The sequence below is a fragment of the Glycine max genome, chromosome 17 (assembly GCF_000004515.6).
Source record: "Glycine max cultivar Williams 82 chromosome 17, Glycine_max_v4.0, whole genome shotgun sequence".
Taxonomy (NCBI): domain Eukaryota; kingdom Viridiplantae; phylum Streptophyta; class Magnoliopsida; order Fabales; family Fabaceae; genus Glycine; species Glycine max.
The window spans coordinates 11,467,086-11,489,808 of NC_038253.2; the positions used below are offsets into that span (position 1 = coordinate 11,467,086).

Sequence of the window (22,723 nt, forward strand, 5' to 3'; positions counted from 1 at the left end):
AATATATTATCTAACACACTCTTTTTTTTAATGGTTCAAATTTATTAAAAAAAATACAAAGTTATGGGTAAAATTTATTAATTAAGGAGTAAAATTCATAATTTTTAATAAATTTTAACTATAGGATATTATTATTTAGAATCGATAAATAAAAAAAATGAAAAGTGTAAATTCTAGTATATACTCCAAAGCAAGTCAGCTCAAGACGTATATCTCACCGAAAGCCTATCCCTAGTGCTCAATTTTTATAGTGACCTCATAAAAATATAATAATATACGTATGTATATATTTTAAAAACTTAAAAAATGAATTATCATATTTTTTTAATAGAATAAATAATAATTTTAGTCTTCTTAATCTGTGATTTTTGTCCTCTTATGAAGCTTACGGAGTGTTCAATCCATATCAATTTTAAGAAAGGGTAAAACGGGAAGCACACTGATTTGCCGGGTTACCAGCAATTATACTAGGTGCGCTTAGCAACAGCTATAGTCAAAACCAAATGGTTGGTGTACAACAGGCGCGCCCGCCACAGTTTGGAATGAATAAGCCCACTTAGTTAAAAAGCCCACATATAAACTTTCATTAAGCGCTTCTGGCACTCTCTCTCTCTAATCTCTTTCACCGAAACCCTTCTTCCATTACCGGCGAACGAAATCGGTGACAGAAAAGCAACAAGCAATCTCGATCCCCAAATCGTGAAATCCGATGACGACCGCTGCAAGACCCACATGGGCACCTGCTAAAGGTGGCAACGAACAAGGTGGTACTCGAATTTTCGGTCCCTCACAAAAGTACTCTTCTAGGGACATCGCATCGCACACCACTCTCAAGCCCAGGTATGATTCTTTTTTCTTCGTAATCTTTTTTTTCCCAGTTTTTTTTTTTCATATTTTGCTTTTTGGCTGGAAGACTAGCTGGGTTTAGGTTTTCTTACGAATGGAACATCACGTAGTTGAAATTTACAATGGAATTTAGGTTATCGTGATGATATTAATTAGGGTCTGTTTGGGGCTATCTTGTACGGGGCAATCGCAATATTAACATATTTACATGTAGCTCTTGGTGCTTGTTGCTTGGTCATTTCATTCTAGTTTAGGTTAGTGGGGCCTCGATATTTATTTTGTACTTATCAAGATCGTTGACTTGTCTTGGTTATGTTAAGTTTACGGGTCCTAACTCGTAAGGTGCAGTTTCTGGAAACTCTGTTGTACTTTGAGATTTTTCTGTTTCCAAATTGTTATATTGGTTATAATCTATGCCTGTTGATAAGTTTGTTGCTGGATTTTTCATTCTGGCAATTGAATGGAATTGCAATTTTCAATATCAAACCCTGTTGAAGTATGTCATTCCAATGATGAGAAAAAGTGTTGCCTTTTACCTCCCCCTTCTGTAATCCTGTATAGTTTTACTTGAGATTTGAATTTTTGTGTGTATTCTCACACGTTCAATCTACTTTCCATTGCTCACTATTTTATATATATATATATATATATATATATATAGGGTACAAAAAGGAGGGAGACAGCTATTTACACAGACACAATACAGCTGTCTCCATAATAAAGCTAGCTACAAATAGCTACAATACACAAAACTTTAACACTCCCCCTCAAGCTGGAGCATACAAATCATATGCATCAAGCTTGGAACATATAGACTGAATCCTAGTTCCTCTTAAGGACTTAGTTAAAATATCTGTTGGCTGGTCATTAGAATTGATGAACTCAGTGATAATCTCCTTGGACAATAGTTTATCTCGAATGAAATAACAATCAATCTCTATGTGTTTAGTCCTCTCATGAAAGACTAGATTTGAGACAATGTGAAGAGTTGCCTGATTGTCACAGTATAACTTCATCTGCACCACTTCACAAAATCTCAACTCTTGTAGAAATTGTTTAATCTACATAAGTTCGCATGTAACCTTAGCCATAGATCGATATTCAGCCTCTGCACTGGATCGAACAACAACAATTTGTTTCTTGCTCTTCCAAGAGATAACATTTCTTCCAATAAAAACACAATATCTTGAAGTAGATCTCTTGTCTATGGGACAACCAGTCCAATCTGCATCACAATATCCAGAGACTTGAGTGTTACCCTTGTCTTCATACAACAATCCTTGTCCTGGAGCCTTCTTTACATATCTAAGAATACGCATGACAGCATTCCAATGATCAACATGAGGATTTTGCATAAATAGGCTAACCACTCCAACAACAAAAGAAATATCAGGTCTTGTAATGGTGAGATAAATGAATTTTCCCACAAGTCTCCTATATCTCTCGGGGTTAGGGTAAACTCCACTTTGATCTGCCATGAGCTTCAGATTTGGATCCGTAGGGCTATCAACAGGCCTACAATTTTGCATGCATGTTTCCTCCAGTATATCAAGAGCATACTTTCTCTGTGCAATCACAACACCATCTCTTGATTGAGCCACCTCAATACCTAGAAAGTACTTCAAATATCCCAGGTCTTTGGTCTGGAAATGGTTGAATGAGTGCTCTTTTAGCTACGAGATCTTAATAGCATCATTTTCTGTAATCACTATATCATCAAAATAGACCATTAGATAAAGACACTTTCCAGGAGATGTATGACAATAAAAAACATAATGGTCTGCTTCACTTTGTTTCAGCCCAAAAAGTTGCACAATATGGCTGAATTTACCAAACCAAGCTCGAGGAGATTGCTTCAACCCATAGAGAGATCGGTGTAGCTTGCACACCAGGCCATACTCCCCCTGAGCAACAAATCCAGGAGGTTGCTCTAGATAAATTTCCTCCTCAAGATCACCATGAAGGAAGGCATTTTTAATGTCAAGTTGATGGAGAGGCCAATGACGCATGGTAGCCATAGCAGGAAATAGGCGAACAGTGGTGATTTTAGCTACAGGAGAGAAAGTATCACAATAATCAAGGCCATAGATCTGAGTGTATCCTTTAGCTACTAACCGTGCCTTAAGCCGATCAACCTCACCACTGGGCCCAGCCTTAATAGTATAGACCCATCTACAGCCAACAATTTTCTTGTCAGGAGGAAGAGAGACAAGTTCCCAAGTACCATTGTTTTCAAGAGCCTGCATTTCATCAATCATGGCCTATCGTCATCCAAGATGATCAAGTGCCTCATGAATATTGTTAGGAACTGTAAGAGAAGACAATGAGAAAACAAAAGAATAGTATGAAGGAGACAACCAATGATAACTCAAGAAATTATAAATAGGATGAGAATTACGAGTAGATTGAGTACCTTTCCTGAGGGCAATAGGCCAGTCTGAATCAGAGTTATGAGAAGAAGTGGAGGAGGAAGGATCCATGGTTTGAGGATCTGTTGGAGGAGGATCGAACTAACTTGCCGTGTCCTGCGTTGATATGTAATAAGAGGTGGAGGAGCAACTTCAGCTGAACTTGGTGGATGAGATGGGATTCCACTAACATTGTGGTTGGAATTACCCAATGGACTAGGAGATGGGACTGGAAGAACTTGCAGAAGGGAAGAAGGATAGTCTAGTCTATGGAGGGCGAGAAGAAAAATGTGTCCTAAAAAAAAGTAACATCAGCAGAAATGTAGTACCGTCTTGTAGTTGGAGAGTAACACTTGTAATCCTTTTTAAGACGAGAATATCCCAAAAAGACACATTTAATGGCCTTAGCAGAAAGTTTGTCTAAACCAAGAGAGAGATCATGGACAAAACAAGTACAACCAAACACCCTAGGAGATACGTGAAATAATGGATCATGAGGAAAAATAATTGAGTGAGGAATTTGATTTTGGTGGCAGCGCGTGGAGCTTCTGGTGGTCGGAGGGCGGCGCGTGGACTTCACGCGCCGGATTTGGCGTGGGTTGGTGGCGGCGCGTGGAGGCGTGTGGCTGATATTCTGGCCACGCGACTTCTTGGGGTGAGTCGTGCTCCTCAAGGCACACCCAACCTTGGGTTCATCGGAAGATAAGGTTGCCGGAGACGGCGGCGGCCGGCTGCGGACAACGATCAGAACGGTTACCCGCTCTGATACCAACTTGAGATTTGAATTTTTGTGTGTATTCTCACACATTCAATCTACTTTCCATTTTACACTATATATATATATATATATATATATATATATATATATGTATATAGGGTACAAAAAGGAGGGAGATAACTGTTTACACTGACACAATACAGCTACAATACACAAAACTTTAACAGTTTTTATCATGGAAAATTCTCTGTGTTAAATCTAGTTTATTAGTTGTTTTCGAGCCAATATTTTTTATGGGTGAATGATCGTACATCATCAACATGGAATAGGCATCTCAATTAATTCATTTAGTTATTGTAATGATACATATTCATCATATTTATTTATTTAAATCTGTAATCTGGCTGGATGCAAAATGTTATCATTTTTCTTTCCTCCCTCCATTGAAGGGATAAGGATTGTGAGCGACATTATGTTGTTCTCATACTCAGTAATGTGAGCTTCTTGCACTAGTAAAAGTGTCTCAATCTCCTCAATGCTAAGAGATTCAAACTTATTATCAATGATAGTGACAATGGTTTCATACTCTTCTGGTTACCCTTTGAAAATGACATCCCAATTGCTCTTGAACCGAGATAGGATCACTGACAGCGAAAAAGAAAATGAACAGTAGCCTTGATAAGCAGAAAGTGAGAAACTCAATAGTACAATATTTAAGGTTGGTATTGTGCAACTCAGTTCAGAGTTGTCAAGCTTTTGTGCAAATCTGATCTGGGAAGTGGTTGTGGATTTATTCTCACAACTCCTAGGGATGAACACAATACCTTATGACATGAGTGAGGATGGATCTTGAAAGAGAAGATTGAAGCCATGACTAAAGGAGTTGATCTTGCTGCTCCCTAACATCATATGCTTCATTCACTTTGCCTTTATCAGAATAATCTTTCCCCGAGAATTGTGTAGGAATAATCAGATTTACATCAAAGATATATAATCTGTGACCTTTGATCCCTGGTATGATGTGTTGCTTTCATAAAAGGAAGTTGTAATTGTTAAACTTTTCAAAAACTTCATGAGAGAAAAAGATAGCAGCAGAAGAGTTCATCAATGGTGGGAGATCGTTGGAATTGTTTGGATCAAGAACAAGATCTTGATACCATATTGGAAATTTATGTTTGAGAAACTTGGAAAATGAGAGCAAGGAATAATTTCAGATCTTATTGATTGATTAAATTGTGAGGAAAGATACTTGTATATAGAGAGTGAAAGTGAGGGCTATTACAAGGAGTTGCCAACTGTACTAACAGCTGAGACTAATTGGGTGGTGGCTGATATATGTATATCCAGTGTTTCATTGTACCCCATGCTTAAACTTTAAATTAAATTGTGTCCTGACATGATTGAAATGCTTTCATTTCCATATTTTGCTATCATTCTCTAGTGAAATGATTAAGAAGCTACACTGCTATATACTTCATATTGGTATGCAGTTTTGCTTATACAAGTGGTGTATTTTTCCTTGCTAATACTTGTAGTTCTACCTTGCCAGGAAGGAAGGGCAGGACACACAGGATGAATTAAAGAGAAGAAACCTACGTGATGAACTGGAAGATCGTGAAAGGAGGCATTTCTCATCAAAAAATAAATCTTATGGTAAAGTTATCAGTGTTTAACGTTTCTCTATATTTCTATTTGTAGCATTTGAATTGCATCATTCTTGTCAGATGGATATTTTTTCCCTGTTTTTAATTGTAATTTGTAACTGTTCAATTCTATTCTATTTTTTGGCAGATGACAGGGATCATGGAAAGGGTAGCCATCTGTTTTTGGAAGGTATTCTATCTCCTAACTAAAATACTTTGCAATGGCCTTCCATCTAAAAGAGGTGAAAAAATAAGATAAGGAAAGAAACCATAATTGTTTTCTATATTCAGTATTGTTGATTGATAGGTCCTTTATCTTGACAGGATCGAAGAGAGAAATGGAAGATCACATTGTTCCACGTAGTGTTGATGCAGATGATTCTGATGTTGAAGTCAAAAGTGATGATGACAGGTTGATAATTTGGCATGAACTTTATGTTTAACTCTATCAAATGTTTATTTAATGTATAGTTCGTATATACATGCAATTGAATTGAACTCAATATTATATAAAAGCGCAAGTGCACAACAGCACAAGCATATATAATAATCAAAACTTGTATAGTTATTACAGTTATACGAATATAATCCAAGTTATTATGTACACATGTATTATTTAGGTTTTCTCAAAACAAATAGGGCTTATTGTTTTATTTAGGCAACTTAAAAATGTATTGGCCCTTCATGTGCATCAATATGCATGCTATTTTTTTCAGCAATTCAGCATAGTCAGTCTTTTGTTGATACTTAGGTATGTAATGTAATGGCATGTGTAAGTGTGCAGCACAACTTTTTGGCATCGGATATAATTTGGTTTTGATGAAGCTGCTTTTTCTTTTTAATAATTTTTGTACACTTCATTGATGTTTTTTTTTTCAGCTGGCATTTTTCTGTGTTATTAGTTTTGTGTGAAAGTTTGGCAGTGGGGGAGTTGGTTTTGTTGGAAGATGTGTGTGATATTCTGGATGGGGGAACAAGTGGTTTAACATTATACCTGTTCTCTCCTGTCTCTGGGTGCATTTGGAATTATTTTTTTGAAATCAAATTCCGTACATCAAATTTTGTAGTCAAACAAGTTCTTGACTAGTTAATGGCAGTATATACTAAAGTTTCCTTAACTTTCTCAGTGATGATGACGAGGATGACGAGGATGATACTGAAGCATTGCTGGCTGAGCTTGAACAAATAAAGAAGGAAAGAACAGAGGAAAAGCTACGCAAGGTCTTATTCCTTCTTTTACTCTTCTTAGCTTTGTTTATGTTATGCTATTAAAGCTTTGATCTTGAACTGCTCTGTACACTATAAATCTCTCTACTATTATTGTTACTGAACTTTGTTTTGAGTAAAGGTGGATGGGGGAGGGAAGGTGGGTGGATACAGTTGCCTTTCCCCCTCCCTCCTGTAATTCATTTGGATCTTGGTGAAAATACATCTCTATCCCTTTTTAGCAACTTATACCTTGGTTGCGAAGTGGTTCTGATGATGTTAGTTGTAAATTGCAAGTAAATGTGAATTGCCCTCGTGTACAAAAAATTAAAAAATGTAAATCTTTTTCAGGAACGACAACAACAAGAGGAGGAGCTCAAAGTAAAGGAGGCAGAGCTTCTGCGCGGAAACCCACTGCTAAATAATCCAACAGCATCTTTCAATGTGAAAAGAAGGTTTGACTCTAGATACTTTTCAAACTGCTTGCCAAACCAAAATGTCAGTTTTTTCTTCTGTTAACTCTATTGATTTACTGTCTCGATCTCAATTTTTTGGGTTTTGCATGCACTTGTTTTGTTTAGGTGGGATGATGATGTGGTGTTTAAGAACCAAGCCCGTGGTGAAACCAAAACAGCTAAGCGATTCATTAATGACACCATCAGGAATGATTTCCATAGAAAATTCCTGCAAAAATACATGAAGTAAGTCCTTGTGCCAGAAGTCTGAGTTGTTTGGACTTTGGACTCAACAGAACTTATTAATTTGCAGTTTGTATCTAAATGTATGATTCAATGTTGATGGATATATTGTTTCCTCTTATAACGCTTTTTAACATGCTAATCATAGTTGCTGTAACATGGTGTATGCTTGTTAATGCCAACTGGGTTTAAGAGTCAGACCTTAAAATAACATTCAGTGAGGTTGTCTCTCTCTCACCCTATACTATTCGCTGTTCTATAATTCTATTCACTCGTTGGATCAATCATTTAATTGGCCTGGTATGGTAGTTGGTTACAATTTACCTGGTGCATATCTATTATCGCCATTGCAAGAAAATTAAGCCAGCCACCACTCGTTATTTGGCAGTCAATATTTTAAGATTTCCCACTCCCAACCTATTTTTTCAACTCATATTCTCAAGTTGCAACACATTTTTACCTTGTTCAAACATTTTTTAAAGTAGTTTCTGAAGTAGTGTTTTGATTTCTGAGTGGTGTGGGTTTATGATCCTTGCGTGTTGTTGAGATGAGACCGTTATCGTCTTTGAGACATTGCATCTAAAAAATGTGGATAGACCATTACAGTTTAATATTAATATTTGTAATTACATCTCATTGTTCCATTTTTATGCGTTTACATTATTACAAAGTTTTTAGTTTGTTAAAAATTGTTATCTTGGGAACTCGCACTTGCCCTTTGTTCGATAGAAATCGGGAAGAGATACTGAAGAGAGAGAAGTGGAAGAGAAAAAGTAATTTTATTTTTGGTTAAAGAGAGGAGAAAAAGCAGAAAATATTTGTGTGGAACCCATCTAAAAAAATTCTCTCCGTTGGTGAGAGGAAAAGAGAAGAAAGAAAAAATTGTGGGATAAACATAAATTTATTATGTTAACGTTGTTATTTCTTCATTATCTCCCAAGATCCATGAGTGAATATGTTTTTAAAAGAAAAAAAATATCCTTTCTCCACATTCCTTTCTTTCTAAACATTCTAAAATTATTCTTAAAAGAAAAAATTATTCTTTTCATCCAATCTAAACATTCTAAAAATTTATCCATTTTCTATTCATTCTCTCTCTTTATCCATGAAGATGGAGAGAGACATTACAGTTTATCATTTCTAATTACATCTTATTATTTTTGGGGGGACATTAATTAGAAAGTCTTTTGTAAGTTTAGACCATTATCATTTTGGGACCTTGCACTTAAAAATGCGAATAGACATTACAGTTCAATATTTCTAATTACATCTCGTCGAATATTTTTTGGGCTTACATTAGAAAGTGTTTAATAATAAGTTTATCATCTTGGGAGCTTGCACTTGGAGAATACGGATAGAGACATTACAGTTTAATATTTTTAATAATTTTTTTTTTTTTTTGTGGGGGGATGGGTTATATTATAAAGTTTATAATAAGTTCTATAATATGTTGTTGAGAGTTGAGACCATTATCATCTTGGGACCATTATAATAAGTTCTATAATTACAAAATCAATCACAACTCAGTCTAAAAATTCCTATGATCAACCAATTAACATTAAAACTGTCATACCCACAGGTTACACTATATTTACAGAATGAATGCAAATATTAAGTAACTCAAGGGTCATCAACACCTACTAAATCCACTCTAACAAGCTTCTCACATAATTGATTATTACACATATGCATGTAGACCAAACATGCAGCCCCTATTACGTTAAATTGGTCCTTCCTTTATACGTGCAGCAAGTTTGAGAGCCATTGCACCGATGGTACATTAAATTCCTTTTTAAAGCCTTTTAACCATGTCCTGGTACAAAGGGCTTCATCCCCCCCCCCAAGCAAATTATCCAATTGAAGGTAGTCTATTGATGAAGACCCTTCATAAAAAGAAATTCACTTCCGATAATTTTAGATTCCAAATGTTATCTAAAATCTCCACCCTTTGACAATCAACGTTATGTGTGATTATGACTTCATTTGCTAACTTCACCAAGTATAATCCGGATTGGTCCATCAACCAAATCCAAATCCCTCTCCTCATGTTGGATAGAGATACAATGAAATGATTGAAAAAACTTATCCAATAAATTCTTTTCCCACACAAATCACTCCCTTCTCCAAGAAAGCTCCCACCTCCATACACCCTCAACCCAACTCCCCATCTTACCCACAACTTCTATTTTTTTATTTATTAGAATTAAGATACAATCTAGGAAATCTATTGGCCAAAGATTGCTCTCCTAACCAAGAATCTTCCCAAAATCTAATATTTTGTCCATCACCCATTTTCCACTTAATGAATTTATTAAACCAATTCTCTTCACTTTGTCTTCCACATATTTTTCTAATGTGTCTCCGCCACATAGACTCATCATTCCTTTCCTCCCCCTCCAAAAGACTTCTGCAACCACCATATTTAGACCCCAAAATCTCCCAATAAGTCATTATGAAAAAGTTCTCATCTCCAGTTTGTAAGAGGAGCTTTATTAAAAATAAAAATGTCTTTCACACTTAATCTCCACATTGTTTTGGTGTGCACACTTTTTTCTATCTTATCCAAGATATTTTCTTTTTTCCCTCATTCCCTCTCCCACAGGAAATTTATTTGTATGTTAATAATCCTCTTACCCACCTTTAGAAGAATATGATGTATCCAAATCAACCCATAATTCCTTTCGTTAGGATTTTGGGGTTTTGTCTTTAATTGGGTTTTGACGTTTTATCGTCCAAATAGGGAAACTAATTGTAAAATGTTACACAAAATTACAATCAGAATCAAATATCTGCTGCACTTCAGTTCGCTTGAGTGTATTTTTGGACATATTTTATTTTATTTTATTTAAGCAACTAAATTTGCTAAATCTTAGCGCATAGCTATATATGTTTGGAATAAGAGGTGGCTTAAAGCAACTTTAATGGGAGTTGTTTAAAAAAAATATTTTAATGTCATATGTGATATTGAGTTATTTAAAATTAGAAATACTTTTTTATATAAGTAGTATTTTTCATAAATTATTTAACTTTACATTAAATATAGAAGAAAAATAAAATATTTATGAATTAAATAAGTTGATGATAAAATATCCATCGGAAAAAAAGCAATTGAATAGTTGAAAATTAATGTGACATAAATTAAATTCGTTAAAGAGAGGCTCCTATTACATAACATTTTACTTGGAATTATTGATAATGTTACTTAAACTACCTTGCTGAACTTTTTCCATGATCCTATCGAGTATTGTGGCTACTCGAGAAATAAATTTGTTTGATTACGGTGAACGTTGGGGAGTCTTGAAAAAAACTGTTCTTAAATTTTATATATTTTTTTAAGTTTAAAAAGGGCATTCTGTAATCTTAGACATACAAAAACTTTCCAGATTTGGTGAAATATACATTCGGGAGGAGGTGGAGGGGTTAAATATATATAGATAGATGATAGTTGCGAATAAAATTGAAAATCACTCGAACTCGGTTAAAGTTAACTTGACTCAATAAGAAATTGTTTAATTTGTAGCTTGATTGGAGCTTAACATGAACATTAATTTTTAGTAGTTTGAATTTGACTCGATTGAAATTCGCAAACAACTTGATTTAGTCTGTCACCTAAACTCAATTTAAAATTATATTTATTTTATATATTTTTATTTATTTATTTTATGCAGAAATAAAATTAATACAAAATTAATTATATTAATTTAATATATATATATATATATGTATATATTAAAATTATAATTATTATACATGTTTTTATTTATTTATTCGTTTCATATAAAAATAATACTATTAAATTAATTAAAAAATTATATGAAAATTCAATAATATAAATTATATATATATATATATATATATATATATCAAGTTGGTTCATGAATAAATTAAATAAGTTATATATAACTCAAAGTCAACTTGTTTGTTTAATGAGTTTAACTTTTTAACTCAAATTCCACTTATTAGATACATGAATTAAGTTTAAGGAGTTAATTGTTGAGTTAGATTTTGAATTATATTTGAGTGGTTTATTGTCAACCGAATATGAAAAAGGAAATTAGATTTTCTGAAAGAAAAAAAAAGGAGACGTGGTGATCAATAGAGTGTGTGCAAGTTTTACTATTTTTTATGATATTTTTTGTATTTGTTTTTTTACAATGTACTTTGTTTTACATGTTATGCAATATATGCAGGAGCAGGACATGCGGCAACTTGGCGTTTTTGTGCAACTTTTAGTGAGTGGTAGTAATAATCGTCAAACCAAGAAGTTGATATTTAAGTATAATATTCAATAGTAAATTACAATAGCAATTTTAAATATGCATATATTCACAATTTTTGTCCAAATTAAGTTAAATATAAACATACTTTGTTATTTATTATTTCATAAGTTCCGCAACGTTGCCGGATAAGATTCTAGTATTTAATTACATTTAAAATATATGTAGATGATAAAAGTGCCATATCCAAACAACAATCAGGTATCTTTTTCTTTTTATCTTAAAAAAAAGTATATTTTTTCTTTTATCTCTTCTCACAAACTTTTTTTTTTTGTGAATTTGTAGCATCTTTTTCAGTTTTTAGTGCTAATGAAAGTGCCAATATCCAAACTTTTGATATGTCTTTATCTAAAATCCAAAGCAAGCGTGGCAATTGGCAAGCAAAGCGAAAGTGCTGGATATACTTGACAAGCAAAAAGGATTGTTGTTCTATTCTTTCTTTAAAGGACTTATGGACCCTTATATAAGATCTTCTTTTGTCGTACCTTTCTGAAGTTTTTCTTTTTTTAAAAAATATTCATGAAATACATAACAAGATAACTGATAAATATCTTTGTTTTGGGGACTATTATACGGTTTGACCCCCACGTTAAAACGATTTGCTTCAAAAAAAAATTCCCACTTTCTTATTGGTGTGACACTTTTTTTATATGCATTAATTTATATTTATCTCTAACTTTTATATATTATTAGTGTAAAAATTTACATTAGAAATTGTTGCTAATTGATATAATTTTTAAGATAATTATTATAAAAATTAATAATTTTATTCATAACACATCATTGGATTACATTATAAAAATGTTACATTATCCATGCATTATTTTTATTATATTTATTTAATTTTATACCAATGTGTATATATAATTAATGGGGATTTGTCTTTGATATGTAAGTTTTGAATACGGTATAAGGAGATGTATAATATTTATACGTTATATTCAATCAACTAAGATAAATCCCTTAATCAATGAGAAATTATTTAAAATTAAAGGAAGAGTTCATCTAGACTAAAATAATGTTTTTTTTTGGGGTAAGACCAAAATAATGCTACTGAAACAGTTTCTGCCTCCATTGTCATAAATAATAATTAAGGAATAAAAATTCCAGAGAATATAAATAAAGCACTAAAACCAAGAAAAAAATTAGTCTAAAATAAAAATATAAATTTTTTATAAAGATGAAAATACCATCAACTTCTTTCTCTCTATATTAACATATAGTACATTAGAGGAGCTTACTAGCATGACATCATGGTTAATTTTTAATGCTACTTTCTTGTTTCTTCTACGGGATTTTCTGGTTAAGTTTTAATATTGTTAAATAAACATCAAATAAAAATAAATATATTTAGAATCTTTAAAAAGTAATTAAAAAAGTTGAATTCTTTTTTACTTAAGAAGCAGAAATATTTATATGTAAGAAGATATTTTTAAAAAAAGCATTAAAAAAAGAGAATTTAAAATTATTCATAAATTATACATATATAAACAATGTCCCCAATAAATAATAAGACATACACATCTCACCATTTTAAACATTTTTCTAATATTTTATTTATTTATTTTTATCTTTTTCTTCCTATCACTCCATAATCATATCATAATTATATTTCTTTTTTTTTCTCAAGAGGTTAAATAATATAATGAATGTCCATATAACATTTTTCAAACTACAATTGATCACATGTGTCCACTGTCCGCTTCTCATCTCCACAATGTCTAACCCCATTCTAGGTCATTGGGAAAATGAAGAAAAGTAGAATCAGCATAGACTTTTTCAACGACCCCACCGAAAAAAATAAAATCAAAATATGTTTTTTTACTATAAATATTTGAAATGTTTGAAATACGATTTTACAACACTTTTGTGGGTTTTTTATTTCTTCTTTTTTTTTTATCTGGAGTTAGATTCGATTTATTGTCCACTTAATTTGACGCATTAGCCAATTAGAGGTCAGGGTCAAGGTTGTGTGCGACACGGACTAGACTAGGGGTGGTGGGGTGGCAATGCAACAACGGAGGGAGGTTGGGGTGTCGCGGTAGTTTGATGTTGATGGTGGGAGGGCGTGACAGATCTGGTGCGGGAAAAGTTGCGCCCGGAAGAGGACCTAGGTCCTCGGGGCCAATGGTGCATGCGGCGACGTGCGGTACAGTTGTTGTCTAACGCCGATGACAGAGAGAAGAACCACTAGCGCAAACCACCAACACTCCCAGATCTGAAAAAATCAAAGATTCGGTGTGTGGGCATGCGCGTGCGACAGAGATAGAGCGGATCTGAGCGAGAGAGAACGGATTTGGGGTTGAGTTGTCGTTGATGGGTCTTGAAATTCAATGTTTGAGAAATGACTATTGTTGGTGGTTGTTGATGTCTCCGGTGATGGCATGGGAACCGAGAAGAATTGAGGAATTTTTACATCGGTTTTAATAATAACCAATGTAAAAAAGTTCAAAAATAAATGTTGGTGAATATAAGGACAAAAACATATTTTACCTAAATTTTTTTTATAAATAGTCACTTATCTTTATTTATAAGATATAATTAATAGTTTTTTTCTTATAATAAAATTTCATTTTATCACTCTTATGCATTAATTAATTTTTTTACTAAAATACTTTAAATTCTATATTTCTCTCCTATAAAAATTTGAGAAGATGAATAAATTTCGTTAAAATTAAGGATAAATTTAGAAAAATGTTATAATTATATATAATATTAATACTAATAATTAAATTAATTAAATTTCTTAATAAATATAAACTAATCAACTATGATGTGTCTTTTAATTAAGAAAAATGGGAGTATCAAGAAAACAAATTAAATAGAGATAATATAATTTAGTAAAATTATTGATGGATATCCAATGTGTCATTAAACACTTAGAAAATAATAAAAGAAAAAAATATGTATTGTAGATAATATGATGTCTCATGAAAAAAAATGATTAAGAGAAATTATGAATATATGATAGATATGTTTAAAAAGTATGATTATATGGATATTTATATATGATTATTCTATAATATATATGCAGATTTTCTTTATGAACCGTGTAAGCTATTGTTAAATTCAGATTTTAATTTCAGTGGAACATGTCAATATTTTTTTAAGGTTGCTTTAGAAGGATGTCATTCTAGACGATTTTGCAACACCGTCTCAAAAGATTTTGGATTGTTTTTAATGTCTCCCTCTAGTCTCTTGTGCTTCTCTGTATTCTCACTTCTCCGATGCCCTAATTTATTATATCAGCGCTTCATACCCGTGGTTATGGCTCTGTCCTTTTTTGGGTTCCTCTTGTTACCGAAATAGAAACCATTAGTGGTAAACATGGATTTGGACCAGTGGATCTTGAAGGTCAAAGATGGTCAGCATCTTCTCGAAGACGATCTTCAACTTCTCTACGAATATGTACTCTTTTTTCTTCAATTCCTCACTGTTACTCCAAAACCCTTTATTGCCTAGCCTTTGCTTTGTTTATTTTACCCTTTTTTTTTATTAAATAGTAATCTAAATATGCATTTTGTTCCCATTGCCTTTTCGATCCAAGCCTTTGTTATTCTCACGGTTTTGTCTCTTTGCTTCTTAACTTCGTATTGTGTCTTGAGATTTTTTTCTTTCACAGTTTTGCCCTTTGTCTTTCGTGATGACCAAATACTAAACCCTTCTATATAATAATCAATCGAACTAGGGCATTTTCACTTTCTCCTCACAACGACGCTAAAAAAAACTAGAAATTGTGAAAAAAGTAAAAACCACTACGAACAATGGCAACGATCAAGGTCATGAAAGCTCGCTAGATCTTTGACAGCTGTGGAAATCCAACCGTTGAAGTGAGTCTCACTCTCTAATATCTCTTTTATCGTTTCCTCTTGTCGTTTTCTATTTGGACATTGATAAAATGTGTGTGAAAACTGTTAGAATTAATGTCTCATGTGAGAAGCATGTGACTTATGTAAGAACTAATAAATAAATAATTAATAATTAAGGACTAAATTGTAATTGAGTTAAATAGGAAAAGTTTCTAAAGGTAACTAATACTTGATGGAAGTAGTGGTTATAAAAGGAGTTAATATCCACTAACGTGAAACGAGGTCCCCTTCCTGATAGTAAAGTGTTTTATCTAATATCTGGCTATCACAAACATAGAGAGACAAAAACAATAGTCAAGGGAGTGAAATTTGGAATCTTGTTTCTCTCATCTTCCAAGAAATCAATCAAAGTGCATCGGAAAGAAGCCTCATTATGGAGAAAGGTACGCATTGTTTATTTATTATTTGTGAGAATCATAAGTTTCAAGATCTTGTTGGTTTCCTATAATTATTAATCTAGGAAACCCTTAAAAAAATTTATATGTGATATCAAAGCATGTGTTATGAAATTTGTGATTCTCTAAGAATGAATTATTTTCTCTCAATCATCCATGAATCCTAATTATAAAATTTAAGAATTTTATTTTTCCGCTGTAAATATGGTATTTTGTAAATAAAAAAGGGAGATTTTGATTTTTTTTCGAGAAAGTATAATATTGGAAAAAGAAGTGAATTTTGTATTGCTTGCTTTCATTAATGCACAAATACATTAAAAGCTTCTGTTGCCGTCATGTACGCACGTTAAACATTTATTTGGAATGAAGAAAGTACACAGATTGTTTTGAACGCGGAGAAAGAAAGCGTTGCTGCACGTTCATCCCATGATGGAATTCTAGGAATTGCTATTTGTAGCCCACCTTTTGCTATTTTCAATCCCACTTGTTTTTTTAATATTATCATTAAACGTGATTAAAGGATTGAAAGTTTATGTTCTAAAATTAAATTAACATGAATTCTTTGAAATTGTCGGTAGCAATAAATATGTATATATTACATATTTGCTTGAATGTGTTTGAATGCAAAAGACAAATAAATGTGAATATTATTTTATGGCCTGGAATGAAATTAATAAAATGGCTATGAATTGTTAATAACAATAAGTATGTGCAAGCCATATATTTGGTTGGAATTAAATGTATGATGAATTTGTTAGTCACCAAAGTGGTCAAATTTACAAGGTTATTTAATTCCAAATTAATGATTATTTCAATTACTCATAAAATAATGGATGTTAAATTATATGATTATTGGTGTATGGGTAATTGAAATTCATTGTTATAAGCATTTACGGATCGCCCAAAGGTTGATTAGTTATTCTTATAATTAATGAATATAATTGTAGGCGATTTGTGTGTATCATTAGTTTTATTTATATACCCAAAGGAAATAGGTACTACTAATTGGTGCATATTATACATTGACTGTTATCTGAATGAATCATATGTATGACATGTGTTTTATGTCTCAAAACACTTATGTGAATATTGTGGAGAGAAAGTCCACTATGAAGCTTCGAAAAGATCTATCAGACTAAGCCTAATGTTCATAAGAATGACTGTTGCAGACAATATTAAGACAACTCTCCTTAAGACCGATAATGCTAAAGAGTTTATGGGATTAGTGGGAGAGCGCTCTCAAATAGTTGATAAGTCTCTTGTTGGGACATTAATGAGTATATTGACCACCATGAAGTTTGATGGTTTGCGTATTATGCATGAACATGTCATTGAGATGACAAATATTGCAATAAGACTTAAGACCTTGGGAATGACTGTGAATGAGAATTTTCTTGTTCAGTTTATTTTAAACTCATTACCGTCTGAGTATGGTCCGTTCCAAATAAGCTATAATACCATGAAAGATAAATGGAATGTGCATGAATTGCACAATATGTTAGTTCAAAAAGAAATAGGGCTTAAGAATCAAGTAAGTCACTTAGTTCATTATGTAAGTCACCAAGGAAATCAAAGAACTGGAAAGAAATTAGTGAAGAAGCATGATAAAGGCAAAGGACCATTAAAGATCAATGATGGTCTTGTGCAAATCTAGAAGAAGGAATTAAAGGGCAATAATTGCAATTTCTGTGGGAAATCTGGACACTTCCAGAAGGATTGCCCAAAGCGCAAGTTTTGGTTCAAAAAAAAAGGTGAGCTTAATGCTCTTGTGCATTTTGAATCAAACTTAGGACGGAACAAATATATAACAAAGTATATAAGGCTTCTTACCTTCTTGTTTCCATAGTTTCAAAATTGGTTAAATTAACAAGTAGGTCCCTAGACTATATGGGAATTTTTACTTAGGTCCTAAACTAAAAAAGATTGTAATTGAGTCCTTGATCTTGTAAATTTGTTATAATTAAGTCCTTAATGGTGTCTAGTGGTGTATATCTTAATTGAGTTCTTTGTTATTTTTTTATAAGTTAAAAATACAAAACATCACATTTAGTATTAGCATTTTTGTAATTGATATCTTAATCTTCTCGGGGAATTTCCATATGAGATTTAGCATCTAATAGGTGGTGTGTTGCTATGATACAAGATTCCTTTTCATCATATATTTAGACATTCAACTATGAGATTTAACTTTTCCTTTCTTTTGTCACTATGTAATAGGATTTATCTCATGGGGCATTTGCTTGTGCTCATATTTCTTCTTGTTGTTTAGTGGATCAAGGGCATTTGCTTGTGCTCATATTTCTTTATGTTAATTTGTCTTAATAATTTTATCATGATATTATTATTATTATTATTGGAGCAAGCAGTCAAGCAAAGAGTATATCCCCGCTTCTTTATATCAATTTGTCTTAATAATTTTATCCTGATATTATTATTATTATTATTATTATTATTATTATTTCACAATATATGAAATTGAAATAACATATGGCTAGGAATAGAAATCTAAGATTGATTGTAAGAAATGTATATGAAAATTTTATTTTAAAAAAACACATTTTAAGACGGTTATCTGAAAAAACGTCTTAGAATGTTTACATTCTAAGTCAATTTTTTGGGAAAACTGTTTTAGAATCCTCAAAATATTAAATTTTTTTTTAAAAATATATATTCTAAGATTATTATCTGAAAAGCGGTCTTATAATGTATACATTTTAAGACGAAAATCATCTTAAAATCTTCAATATATTTTAATTTTTTAAAAAAACATATATATATTTTAAGACGAAAATCATCTTAAGAAAGTATCATTTTAAGATTGTTTTTAGCTAAAAACAATATTAGAAATGTACATTTTTCTAAGTCCGTTTTTTATGGAACCATCGTAGAAAGTGAAAACTTCTTACGACGTTACCTATGATCGATAACCGTTAATAATCGACATCAAATAGATTTTTTAATCGATGTAGAAAACCTTTTGTCTAGTAGTAAAGCTACATGTGATCAATGTGAAGTGGGTAAGCTAAAATTCAAGTCAATTATACCCGCTTAGCATGTATATGCAAGTGTGAATTCAGAAATTAATTAATGTTTTGTACGAAAATACACACTGATGCTGACTAAACAAGTGTTATATGTTTATATTAATATTAATATGCCATCATACAATGAAGAAAAATGTTATATTTTTTTTTCCACTTTTGATATTGAAGCATTTAGCGATTAATAAACTAATATGATTCTGAGATAAATATTTATATCATTGTCACCGGCATGAGGTCATAATCTATTATTCTTTTATCTCTAGATATATAGCATATCCTTCAGACTTTCAGTAAATGCATCGATCTCCAAACTAATCTTTCATTTGATGGCAACATAAATAAACAAAGGCATGTCTGTTTATATTAATCGAATATACCAATCAATATTTAATCTATTAAAAAAAACTTATACTCTCTTGCAGAAAATGGTACAAAATAATTCTTACAAGTTACATCAATTTTGATTATTTGCTTGGTAATTTAAAAAAAATGTATCAAAATTAATGGTTTATTTGGTTTAAAGAAGGGATTTTATAAGTTTTTGGCCTTGTCAAGAGTATTATGTTTTTTAATGGCTCGGAAGACATTTTAGAACGGTCACATGTCATGAGAGAAACAAATTAAGTAGCATATAAGTTAGCCAACCATGGAATGTCTCTAGTTGAATATTTGAGAGTTTATGATTTTGTTTTGCCTTTAATTATTTGTGTTGTTATAGTTGATGTAAAAAATCTACTTCTTTTTCTCGTGGGTTTTAATGATTTCTTGTGGGTCGTTTTACCCCTTCATTCAACAAAAAAAAAGAAGAAGAAACTTTATAAATTATGTACATATGAGCTAAGTGTGATGAGAAGTAGGTAAGCTAAAATTCAAGTCAATTATATCCACTTTACAATTAGAAGAACTAGAAGAACAAAATTCATATGTTTTTAAAATTTGATGACCAAAATTATAAATATAAGAATATTAACCATGTTGAAAGTATAAAGAATAAAAATACAACTTTTCCTAATTTTTTGTGTTCTTCCTCTAGATGAGTTGAGCTTGTTAGGCCCAACAACTCTTAACACTTGAGATTAAGACCATTGGGAAGCATGCAAGCTTGGTTGGGGAGGAGCTACTGAGACTTCAAGATTAGTTGTGGTAAAAGGCAAGGCAAGAAACTTTCAGTGTTGGATTTCTTAGTCATTTCTCTGCTTTTAATGAGCAGTGGAGCCAATGTTGATGTGTAATTACTGATGCAAAACATTCTTGTGAATATTTTCCGCCCTGCTTGTAGATAAAAAGATTAAAGATTAACACAGTGATGCAAAGTGATCAGGAACATGAATGGACATGGAATTCTTTGATGAACAAGAAAGAAAGATAAAGGTTTTCCCCACCTCATATGACACTAATGTTCAAGGTTGAACCTTCGATGATGAATTGTTCACTTCACTTAAGGGCAAAATCAATGGTGGAGCAAATAAAGACTATATTGATTGAAGTTGCAGTTGATCAAGGGATTTACAATGTCATAATGGACTTTTAGGTTGTGATGCATAAGAGCAATAGCAATTTTATGTAGCAGAAGTGAACTACAATGACAGCGCTTGGGGTACGTTCGGTTGTGATTTTTTTTTTGATAAATCACTTGTGAAATCTTTTTTTTTCTTCTTTTGATAACACACTTGTGAAATATTTAATACTTAAAGTTAACAAGACAGTATATCCAAGAGGTAAAAATAAGAGTGTATAAGCATAGTTAAAATTCAAACTAACTTATAAGTTAATTAAAGTAGCTTATAAGCTACTAAACCACTTAAAAACACACTTGTGTATCTAATACCTGAGGAAGTTTCTACCTAAATCACAATCAAGTTTAGTAATCCTAATTTAAAACTTATTTTTTTCTACCAAATTTAATTTCATCTCTTTTTATTAGTTTAGGTCTCTTTTTTTGTCTTTTATAAAGGATACATATGATCTTATAAAAAAACATTTTTACAAATTTTACATGCTAAGTCCAGTCATTATTTACAATCAAACATCATCTTGATAAAACACATTTCCTCAAAATTATTGTAAACTTTGACTATGAAAAGTAACATTTCTCCTCTGATGAAGATTGACAATTTCTTTGACGGGAAAATTATTTAATATTGTTCGGTTAAGGAGGAAGAGATTCGATGTAGGAAACAATCCTAAGATAGAATTGGGGCAACTCTAATGATAGAGCACGACGATGATGAGGAAATCGCACAGTAGCATTGGAGTGTCTGCATAGACTCTGACGCTCAAATCAGGAAGAGTTTAAGGTGCAATAATGGAATTAAAGTTAGTTATCATACTAATGTTTGATGTTTTCATATTATACCTATGGTAAAAATTCAGTTATTCAGTTGACATCACATGGGACGTCTGCCTCAAAGGGGATATAATGTGTCTAACATGAGTATCTTCTAGGTTTAGTCGAATCTCTCCCTTTGGATTGGATTACAATGTTTTGAGAGTAGACCATCTTTATGAGGATGAACTAACCCTAGATTTTCATGATCCAAGTTATCCAAAATATCTCGATTCGTATGATATCGAGATTTCATTTTATTTTTAGAATAGTTGTCTTCAAGTTGGTGATTTCTTTATAGAAGTTACTCACTTATGCATTATGTTGAAACAATATGATTGGTTTGCATAACTTGGTTTCGTCCGATACAGATATTCTACTTCCAGATCAACTACATTTTCTAATTCCCTTGCTATTGTTAATTAAACATTATTTTAAATTCATTACATGAAGCAGTTTTTTCTTAGTTCTAAGGCGACAAGTTTCGTATAAATTTATTGATATAAAAATAAATCTAAATTCTCTCCTCAAAATCCTGCTAGTTTCAATATTTAATTATCTTTGGTGGGAGGGGTGTCTGAGGTAGGACTAAGTAAGGAAATCGTATTTCACGTCTCAGTCAAATACCTTGTGGTTTTGCCTCTCGTATAGTTCGTGTTCTTCTAGTTCTAGCCCTATCCCATGAGGGCGTTATCTAGTGTACTCATTTTAAAATGCTATATGCGCGCAAAATCGAATAGATAAACATGAAAATAAGAATGGGAAGAAGTCTCTGATTTATTCCAATTAAATATTGCAACTGAGGAGGCAATAATGCTTAATTCAAGTAACGTATTATAAACTAACAGATTTAGCTTTTATATAACCGAAAGTAACGTATTATAAATTAACAATTCATATAACATTGTATTAGTAGTTGATGCAACGTTTCTCACATGGAGGACAAGTTGAATTTTGGGCGAAAGTTCGTAAATCCAAATGCGAAAAGCTGTAATTTGAAACCGTTTGCAAATAACGTCAACAATCAATTTGGAAACAAAAACCGTACATAAATTTCTCTTTTTGCAATACGTGTAGCATCTCATCAGTTTAATTTTTGGATACAAATTCTTCCATTTTGTAATGACTCACAGCACGATTGGATCGTAAGAGAATCTGAACTCACAATTTCTCTTCTCCACCTCCTCCCTTCAGGCTTCAACCCTTAATTTTTTTGTTAAAATGAAAAATTATTAATAATACTTTTTCCATAATAAAAGTAAAAATCACGTATATTCTCTTTATAACAAGAGT

The 22,723-nt window shown here is 32.0% G+C and overlaps 1 protein-coding gene across 1 annotated transcript; it reads left to right on the forward strand.

Moving 5' to 3' along the window:
* The first annotated feature begins 500 nt into the window (after positions 1–500).
* On the forward strand, positions 501–7,727 carry LOC100806229 (protein CWC15 homolog). The gene is made up of 7 exons (XM_003549867.4): positions 501–840; positions 5,522–5,625; positions 5,764–5,805; positions 5,940–6,027; positions 6,743–6,836; positions 7,173–7,276; positions 7,403–7,727. The coding sequence occupies exons 1-7, from the start codon at positions 710–712 to the stop codon at positions 7,524–7,526; spliced, it is 687 nt and encodes a 228-aa protein (XP_003549915.1). The 5' UTR covers positions 501–709; the 3' UTR covers positions 7,527–7,727.
* Positions 7,728–22,723: the final 14,996 nt, after the last annotated feature.